This window comes from Saccostrea cucullata, unplaced genomic scaffold, assembly GCF_032062105.1.
Source record: "Saccostrea cucullata isolate Sc308-1 unplaced genomic scaffold, CSIRO_AGI_Scuc_v1 ctg659, whole genome shotgun sequence".
NCBI classification, from domain to species: domain Eukaryota; kingdom Metazoa; phylum Mollusca; class Bivalvia; order Ostreida; family Ostreidae; genus Saccostrea; species Saccostrea cuccullata.
The window spans coordinates 258,114-269,133 of NW_026927632.1; the positions used below are offsets into that span (position 1 = coordinate 258,114).

General features: G+C 31.7%; 1 protein-coding gene across 1 annotated transcript; it reads right to left on the reverse strand.

Moving 5' to 3' along the window:
- Positions 1 to 489: 489 nt before the first annotated feature.
- LOC134275055 (uncharacterized) lies at positions 490 to 8,746 on the reverse strand. Its single transcript, XM_062757297.1, has 5 exons — positions 8,591 to 8,746; positions 5,119 to 5,216; positions 4,741 to 4,881; positions 4,312 to 4,452; positions 490 to 1,674 (listed from the first exon to the last, which is right to left on the reverse strand). Exons 2-5 carry the CDS (start codon positions 5,213 to 5,215, stop codon positions 1,514 to 1,516), a joined length of 540 nt encoding a protein of 179 aa, XP_062613281.1. The 5' UTR covers position 5,216; positions 8,591 to 8,746; the 3' UTR covers positions 490 to 1,513.
- Positions 8,747 to 11,020: the final 2,274 nt, after the last annotated feature.

The following is an 11,020-nucleotide window of genomic DNA, read 5'->3' on the forward strand; positions in this document are numbered from 1 at the left end:
TGTTGAGACTTCCAAAATCAATTTGACATATCAGATATGATTTAAGGTATGGGTGCTCAAGTTATCTTTACATTTAAGTTCCACTTTCTATTAAAAAATGATTTCAAAGAATTTAGATCAGAGAAACTAACAATCAGGTATCTTGTTCAGACTATAAAGACAACATTCCAAATATGAATTATGGCCACATTCTTCTATATATAAATACAATTAACCTTCGCAATCTCAAATACTGATATTTCGAGTAGCATGGGTATGTCAAAGTGATTTGGAAGTCCCAACTCCTAATTCTTTAAGTATTTTATCCTGGATATCTTGAAGTATCTCAAAGTTTTTCTCAGTCGCATTGAGTTTGAGATGACAAGGTTTGTCTGTATAATAAATCCTTCTGTATTGAATCGACTGGATTTTGTGCACGAGAACTACTTTATATGTATAGAACTATAACACATAATAATTGAAATTTTTCTAAAAACTACAACACAGAGATCAAGTTTAGAGAGACTTTATTGACTGATGAGAAGAGAAACCGCACAGATAAAACAATACACACAATGATTAAATACAAAGGCTGTATTGCTTCACAGCTCATATTATTATAAACAGTTGAAAATTTCTATAAAACACAAAAAGATATAAAAATCTTTGATCACTCTAAATACAGAGGGAAACTTCTGCAGATCACATTAATTTTAGCAGAGCCCTAATCACCAGCCAACAAAGAATTTATTGGCAGACCTTAGATTGTTGGTTTAAAGTACAAGCTCTGTTACATTTTTTTCCAAAATTCTTGGGACAACTATTCTTTCAGTACATTTAATATCGGTGAGAAAACTAATCTTGTATTGATTTTTTCCATGGTGAATTACAGGATTAAGAATTTATTTGTGCACCAACCAACAATTCATAGGTTGGCCTGTGTTTAACTTTATCTACATTTTTCAAAGAATTTTTAAAAAAATAAAAATCAACAATTAACAACATTCAAAACGAAAAGAAAAAAAGTCTTTCCTCATAAAAAATCTTCTGCTCTGTGCAATAGAAAAGTCTCTAACATACATGCATATACAATGTAAAATACTTATATGGAAATACATGTTTAAATTCATGCTTACATGGGACTAATTTTATATGTAAAAAAATTATAAATTATGCCTAAAAATGCAGTGAACACTTTATGAACTATGAATTCCCTCAAGATAAATGATGAATTAACTCATTCCTTGTGCTTTGTCGACTGGTAAAAAAAAAATTGACTAGCTATAGCTAAAGGCTGTCATGTTAAAATTCAAAAATTTAAAAAGCATTTATAAACAGCAATCTTATCTTAATAATTTAAAAGCTGGTTATTTTTGTAATTAATCTTGCATTCTGAGAGAGATAAAAAAAATCCAAAACAAAATTTAAGTAGATGAATCATTGGTGCAATTGAGTCATTAAGTTTGTTCTAAAGAACCAGGGAGCATGAAGCACATGGGAGAGCACACATTAGCACAATGTGCTGGTTTTGTGCTTATGCTGTTGGCTCCTCAATCATTGCGGGGGTGGTACCTTCTCTTCTGTTGTGTTTTCTGCCCTTCCTTTCTGCCCTAGCTGCTTTCCTGGCAGCCTTTTTCTCGGCCTTTGAGAGCTTTTTCCTTTCTTTTCGTGCAGCCTTCTTTGCTGCCTTGTCACCTGAAATTTTAAAAATTGAAAATGCACATAAACACCTGATTTACTGAAATAAGATTTAAAGCATTGTTCAAAAGTTTTTAAAATATATTTTTCAGAAACTTTTTTTTGAGAATAAAAATCACCAAACAATTTCACAAAAAAATAAAATCTCAGCTTTCTAAGGATAGAAGCCTGACCCAACAATTTCACAAAAAAGTATAAACTGCTTTTTACTATAAAACCTCCAGTTAAATTTAAAACTGCTACACATTAACTATGAAAAAAAGTCATTAAATCTCTTTGATGCTGGTATGATTAAACACTCTATCAATGAACTAATTTTGTTACATAAACCAGCATCAGGATCAGCAAAGTAGGATCAGGATAGAACACAAGCATCAGCATTTAAAAAAACAGCATTCTTGGATCAGCATACAAGCAAAGGATTAGCATTGACCAAAGTGAAAACAGATAAAGGAAAGTCATTTAATACAAATTACAAATAAAAATTACCCCAAAAATTATTTTTAATGGCTTAAAATTGTGTTTTTGAATTATCCACTTCCGGCAGGATCATTAGCAATAACATTGACCAAGTTTCAAACCAGCATCATAAGGATCAAACCAGGATCAGGATAAGGATAGCATCAAAATAAAGCATCAAAATCAGCAAGTTTCAGCATTGATGCTGTAACAAAATTATTTCCCTTCACTGTAGGAGCGATCTTGTACATTGATCATGCAATATGGATAAAGTAGATTCTGCATTGATTTGGAGCTCTTCTAGACAGTCTCCTCTCAGGGGGATTCAAATGAAAAAGAATGATGTATTCTGCATAAACACACTAGACCACTCTTTTACATAATATCTCAAGTCTCTACCTAACTGCCTCAAGACATAACATGTTCTTCAAAATAGACTTCTTTACATCTCTTTCTGACACAGAAAATATTCAGGGCAAATTTTAACCATGTTAACAACTCTTTCAGGACATTTATCAAAACGTAACTACAGCCTTCAAAAGTTCTAACTCAGCTTTAATGGTCCTTCCTAAACAAGATGTCTGCGTAAGTTAGCACTAGCAGACTTTATTTTATGAACCTTCCAATTAAACCTGGAGGTTGACTGAGTTGTTTTAATTATCTACATGAAGTAAATTATAACCTAGCTAGCTTAATTCATGAAATCTGGCTGGAGAGTAAGGTAAAAATGATAAGGTGAATAGCTGATGATCCTGAAGAGAATTTTTGGCATGTTGATTCAGTTCAATATAGCTAAATCTTTAAGGTATTGATTACACAATGTTTATTAATCCCGGGAAAGTTTGGTATAAAATCAATTTGGTTAGGGTGTTGAAAAAAACATTATCTATTCAAATTTTACCATTTTAGGAAGTTTTTCATATCTCAATGTAGCTTTTCTATATCAGGTTCAAAGGAAAAAAAAAATGACCATAAATCTGAAACACAATGTTTGCACTTTAGGAAGATTTTCTAAATTCAATATTGCTTTTCGTTTATATTGTTCACTTCCAGATATTGATCAATAATTTCAAAGAAGTGAGCCACAAAAGTGAGACTATACATTCATAAAAATCTCGGAAACAGCTTCTTCCTGATAAAACATTCACACCCTTTAATTTGCAGTAGCTGGGTTTCTCTTGACTAAGATCGATATACCGCACTATCGGTGTAAGCTCTTACCAAAAAAAATCCTTTACATGTTCTGTCCCATTTCCTGTAAATTCAGTTTTATTCAATGCCTACCTGGGTAGTTAAGAAAAGGAACGTCTAGTCGTAATAACCTCCGATTTTTTTTTTTTATCAGACTTTAAAGTGTCAGGTCATCTTATAAGGTTATTAAGGACAAATATACAACTGTACATGTTCCTTGCAGACTTTAATTGACATCAAAGAAAGTGTTTTATTGCCCATGTAATCTTTATAGCCTTTTGAGTTTTAATACTTCGTAGAGGTGAGCAGAACAATACAGAACTGACCAAAATATTTTATATCCATTATATTCTTCCTCCTTTATGACATGCTCCCAATTTATACAAATTCCCTTTTCTGTAAATATCTTGACAGGTTCACTGTTTAAGCTTAGAGAGGCCAGACATCACTTTCTCCACATAATACGGGACATAATTACGCTATTCTGCCTAATATGACATTGCCGTGACCCTTTCCCCTAATTAGAGATAATCCTTGGAGAATTTCTCCAATGCTTGTACAAATATATTACACCAATCACTATACTCTAACCTGTCACAAAACTAGTAAACAACTTATATCTATATATGAACTATACTGGGAGCCAAGAAAGCGAAAATCTAATTTATTGTCATGGTAAATGATGTTTAATTTATCTCAAATGTAACCATAGACAAAAATAAGACTGTTTTTGAAATGCACATGAAATAAATACCTCCATTTATCTGTCAGAAAGTACAAAATCCTTACATCACAGGAGGATAGGGATTAAGGAAATTAAGATAAGGTACAGCCTTAAGTATGGAGGGAAATTCCCTTTGCTTTATACAGCTGAGACTTATTTTACGTTAAAAAATATGAACTGACTCCCATCACCATAGATTCTCATCTCTCCTGCCCCCCTCCCCCCTCCCAAACCCATCTCTCAATCAGATAGGTGCCTACCTTTGTTCTTACACCTCCTCTTCTCCACTGTGATGGTTTTCTCACACTTGGTTTCGTCGCCTCCTTCCTTCAGCTGCATAGTTTTAACCATTCTGTTGGTTTCCTGGTTGCACACTGAGCTGACCACATCATATTTGCAGTCTAAAAAATCCAAAAAATATTTAGTTCTATTATACTTAATCTTGGTGTTCCAATTAAGATATTGAAAAAAAAAGAGAGATATGGCAAATATTGATACTTATAAGTGTGTGTTTAAAATGACGGGTAGGGGGGTGTCTCTTAAGTCCCTTCTTTTACCAAGAAGTATGGGTAATAACTTTGAGTAATTATCTATCATACATACTCAAATGTCTTTTTCAATAAATATTCCTCTGGAGTGACTGACAGGGGTTAAATAAATCAATCCATATTCTATATTTGTACACTGACCTTTGTTTCGGCACCTCTTGGTCTTTGTGAGGGTGGGCTCACAATCAGCTGGTCCCGATTTCAGCTGCAGGGTGAGGGTCATAGTACCCTTAATACACTCGGGTCTCCCCGCACTTCTGTCTCTCTTGTACCTACATCTGTCTGCAAACACAATGAAAAATTTCATGCTCAATTTTTTTTTTTCCAAACACCATTTTTTGCAAAATTTGATATTTTTTGAAGAGTGGGGGTATTTATTTTTTATTACAAATTATATTTATAAATTTAACAGCTTATGTATATTCATGCACATACTTGGTTACAAATGATGATTTTCTGAGAATAACAAATATCTGAATAACATAAAATTAAGAAAAATCCTAATGTTACTATATTTACCCTGATCTTTGTTGGCCTTGTTTCTCCTTCGTCGAGCCTCAGTTACAGAGACTGCCACCAGCACGACCACTAACAGTACTACAATCTTGGTGTTCATCCTGTAAAAGATGGAATCGTTACCATGAAAGGAAGAGGAAAATTAGAAACAGGGGAAAAAAATCAGAGTGCATCTCACAAATTACACACAAGGAAAATAAGTAAAATAAATTTTATATTTACTATAAATAAGCAAATTAGATACATTCAAGAAATGGAGAAGGGGTGGGAGGATTAAAACATTACCAGGGAGAAATTTATACTGTCAAAAAATGTTTAAATTTTTTTTCTATGAAATTAAAATCTTATTTAATTCCATGTTTTAAAAAAAAATCAAGGACATTACTATTTGTGACTTTACAGGGCTAAATACATTTCCAAAAAACCATTGATTTTTCCTTTTTTTTTTTTTTTTTTTTTTGATTTAAAAAAAAAACATCATGTAGATGCCTTCAGAGGCAAGGACTATAGCAGACAAGTCAAGATGGTAATAGTGTAATTCTGTATAAACAATTATAACCTCTGAATAAGAGGACAGCAGTTTCAGGTTACCTTTTATTTTCTCTTTATCAAAAATATTTTAAACCATAACAAAGAGCTTTTTTATCACCATATAAACTACTTATACTGTTCATATGTTTTATGCTTGATTTCAAAATATGATACTTTGGCAAATGTTTTTAATGATTTTAAACATAAATTTCAACCTCATATTTTTTTATGCTCAGATTTCCCGACCTATAAATTATTTTTTTAGTTTTACAATAAAGCATTATCTCAAACTTAATCAGGTTTCCTTCACACAATGTTATCCCGCAAATCTCTTTTTAATCAGATGAGAAAATATGAAAAAGAAAGTTATTTTTAGTGCTAGGATCAAATTACGTTATATATTGAGGAAACTTTATTCAAAATATCAAATATTAACTTAGTGTTTCAAAATTTTTCTTGTGAGGAAAGTAAATTGGATCAAATTACGTAACATTTGCAAGATTCGACAGGTTGCGGTGAGTCACAGGGCAAGAAATAAATGGATTATCAAATACAACCTTAAGGTGTGCCTTTGCATGCAGTTTCTTATGCATTATCCTGTTAACATACAAACCCCCATGGAACACAGAAAACCAGTCAGTACTGGTTATATTTCTCAAGGGACCACTTAACTACACACTACCACTCCACATAATGAACATTTTGACAGACTTGTCTAGATTTATTGTTATTTAATACAACACGTACTGGAGTTACTTGATTTGAATATATAAACACAGTACCATGCTACTCCATACCCCCCTCTCTCTCCTAGTTTCCAGAGTAAGACCGTGGTCAGTATGGTATAAAGGACCCCCCACACTTCATTTAACTCGGTGAATGGAACCCTATTAATTCTTAGCTCAAATATCTGACACTATTGCTAGTCCACCTTACAAGACAGGTTAATGTCAATATTTTAACTATGACTTGTATATTCTCAATTTTCTAAATTCTACCTTTTATCCATGAAACACAGGTATCCCTTAATTTATTTTTGATATTAACAGAGCTCCTACATTGTATATTGTTCAATTTTTTTGATTTGTTAATATTACTATTAAAAGAAATTGACTTTATCATTGCAGGTATTTATAATTGAAGGCATTCACATGTAGATATATATATTCAGAACATACAAAAAAAATATTGGTACTATCTGAAGTACAAAGGCCTTGAAGCATTTGCGGCTCTTCAGTATTAGTGTTTCAAAGTAGAGAACGGTAAATTAATTACACTCCCATTAGAATCCTAATGAAAAATAATGACATGTTATTGACATATGGTGGTCACTATCTGGTGACTTTCATTACAGTCACTAATGTTAAACAAACAAACGTATTACAATGTCAATAAACTAAGGTTATACGATATCTCCTCATTCCAAAAGAGGAGGGAGCATTAATATTGATTTCAGACTTTCTGGTCAAAAACAGGACAGATGGTGTATCTTACATATATTGAGAACATTAAAAAAACGTATCTTTTTCTCTGAAAATCCCAAGGAATTTGTCAATTACCCCCCTACAATGGATTTGACAGAGTGCGATATTGCGACTAACACAGTTTGATGTGTAAGAGCATGGACAATGAACATTGTTATCTAGAAATCTTGCGTCAATATTTGTGATGTATGGATCTAGATCGACTCGCAATAAGACTGTGCGTTTTTAACATTTTCTGCCATCAGTAGTCCCATGAGCTGACAATCTGATGAATTATTCAGGAGATATACCATTCTCTGGTTTGATAGATTCTGGTGTTAGCCATTATAGACATATCTACCATATTTAGCCTAATTGGACAAAAAAATATTATGGCCAAATCTCCTCAGGGAATGCTCTGCCATGCTTCTATGTAGAGGATTCAATCCTTAATTTATACAACTCACAGAGGTCAGCAAAAATAAAGGGGGGAATTATAAATGTGAAGATAGAAAATATATGTTCATCAAATTATAAACAAAGGCAAACCTTAATTTCTGAGTATCAAATACATTTGAGTTGTATTTTCTTAATGAAGTTAACTCAAATTAAAGTAAAACTGATCTATTTTCAACTGAGTTCATTTAACGATCGAGATAAATTTAACTCAAGTAAAACTGGTCTGTTTTTAATTAAAGCTGTGTATTTACAAAGATTAACTCAAACCCAACTAGTCTGTAATCTGTACTTGCTTTTTACTATTATTAAGGTCATTAATTAATTAACCCAGTTTAAATTCCTTTATTATTTATTGGGTTTGGGTGATTTAATATATTCATCTTCTTTTTGCTTTTAAGCACTTGCAATGAAAGACCATTAAAACATCATAAAATAGTGAGTCATAGATTTGCAAAATTCTCCCATTTCTGTATCAGGGAATATCTGCATATAACCTAATTAAGGCAGACAAAGAGAGTGTAGCAATTTTTATAGAATTTGTTTATCACATTTAAATGTTCGTGATTCCTTTGTTTCAATACTGAAACAAAGCAGATATGAACACCCTAGTGTGCTAAACAGATTATTTGAACCATTGCAAATCTAAGTTTTAAGTAGTATGTCTCAAAATCTACTTCTGATTAAGGCCCTACAGTTTCTGCTTGTTTTTTGCATGAATACTCTGAAAAATTTCCCATGCCAATTATTGAGTATGAGCGAATAAATCATTACAGTAGTTTTCAAAAACTTCCATTAAAACTCTTCTTTCTCTGAATCTCTCTCTCTATAGAATTCAGAATTGGCATTAGTTTTGGTCATTTATTATAGTACAAATGAAGGATGCAAAAAAAGCTTCAATTTCTTTTGAGGAAGATGCTGGATTTTTTACAACGATCGACAATTGACACTTTAAACTTAATATACATGTCAGTCTTTAAATCACTTCCATGCAAACTCATAGCGTTTAGAAAACAAGTACTTGCCTTAGGTTGCTTTAGGACAGATGTTAAGGCTGGTTGAAGCCGGTTAACGGCTGGTTTTTTCTGGTTTTGAGTGGGTACTTTATTCCTCTGACTATGTTCTCATTGATAACATGGTCTCATAACTCCCAGTGTTATATAGTCTCACCATAATATTGGCAGGTCATGCTATTAGAGGCAGCCAATCAGATTACAGCTTTGGCCATAAGCCCTTCCCTCAAGGCAAAAATAAACCATGTCGCATGATTCCTGACTGTTTGAAAACAAAAACAAAATCTTTTAGGGGGGATTAATCTGACATACGTCATTGAATATATGAATCAAAAGTTTAACAACATTTGATCTAGTGGCTAGGTCAAGAAGTAGATACAAACAGAAAAGTTTAATATATAAAGTGTCAGTGCGTATTCATGCAATCTAAGAATAATTAAACCCCCAATTAAAATAAAATAATAAATCTTGCAAACCAAAAATACCATGCAGTTGTTTTCTTCACTACTTTATAAGTTCATAATTATAATTAATAAAGAGTTATCAATTATTTAAAACAGAAACATAACGCATTTAAAATCAAAGAAAGTAGGTTATAGAATGCTATAATTTAATGATCATTCTTTACTACAAAATTTATTGACATATCACTGCAAATTTTACTTACACCTAATTTCTATACAGTTTCTGGGTTTTTTCCATCGAATCAAATTTTTCCCCTGCATGTAAGAGTTTACTTTAGAGATGCCAGGGCACGTGAACTTCATAAACATGACCTACATAATTAAATTTCTACGTAGTATCATGTTCTTATTTATCAAATTCAAAATCACGTGCATTTTCTTAATTCTTTAAGTATTTCGTCTCCACTTTGCACATAAGTCATTAAGTGTTTAATCATTAAGAACTAAGCCAGAACGGATACAAATACTTCATAGTTTAGGACTCCAAAATGGGCAATATTCAGGATAAAGAAAAAAAATTGCATAAGTTCGTTGTTCTCTCATCCTAAGATTCCTAAATTCCTAGCTAGTTCATGTACATTTAAAGTCCTTTTCGAAAATTATAATTTTTGTCAAACAATTGACTAAAATATACTATGATTTACATGTACAGCTAGAAAAAAATTGTACCTCAATTAAAAGATTAAAATCTAATAATATAAAAAAAGAGATGAAAATATTCACTAAATTTCTGTTTAAATTTTTTCATCACTTCAAGGAGAATGATTATGAGAGATGAAGAGTTTTCAAGCATGTTTTTGAAAATAAATTTAAAGAGTTATTCCCCTTTAAACACAATCTGAACCAAACTACCTAGCAATATAGTAGCATTCTATAGTAATATTTTAGTATACTTGGTAAAATTAATTTGAGGCTATTAAAAATACAATTTGGATATTTCTTCAACCATAAATAAATTCACTGCATGAATTGATTAGTAAAGATGATGTTTTGATTTCAGACTTTCAATACATCTTTTGAGACAACCCTATACTCCTACTAAGTTTAGTTATAGTTATAACTACTCCTATGTATTAATGTTTATTCCTTAATATAAACAAACAAAAAAATATGTTCACCATGCACATCATCATAGTGGAAGTAAAAAAGGATGGGCCTTATAGGTCACCTGAGCATTATTCAACAACTTTCCAGTGATTGAATTTGTTTTAGAAATTAACATTTACAAGTTGATATTATTACACTGTAGCAGTTCCTTAGTTTGGTTACTTAATACCCATCAAGACTGATTCAACAAATGTAATCCTTGATGATCATAACCACACAGGAATCCTCCAGGCTTTGGTCCACACAAGCCTTGCTTTTCAAAAAAAATGTACATGTATCATTTTGTATATGCCCCCCCCCCCTCTATGCTGATGCTTGAAATACAATCAGATATGTCCCTTGCTCATAACTATATACCTGTTCATTTGTTAAAACATAGGAACAAAGAGAAAAACATTATTCCACTGTCATACATACATCACTTAATGTAATAAATGTAATTTGTGACTTAATTATAATAAAAAATTATAACATAAAATGCTCGTCAATTGATCAGATTATAGGAATTACTACTTGACTAATCTATGTACACTGGCCCAGCTTATATATATGTCTGTCTTAATTGAAATTATGTGGTTATAGTTTTTATTTTTCTTCAAGTACATTTCTTGAATCTTGAAAATTACAATATGAAAGTTTTCTCTTGCAAATTAAAAGTGATGTGTAATTCTTAAAAGTTGAGTTCTCCATAACATGAACATGTACATTTCTTATATTTAGAATTTTAATTAGCAGTCAGTCAGTACAGTGTTCACAAGGCTTTGATGGGTTGAACCTGCTGTTACATAGGGGAAAGAGAAAAACAATATTCCACTGTCATACATACATCACTTAATGTAATAAATGTAATTTGTGATTAAAAATAAAAAAT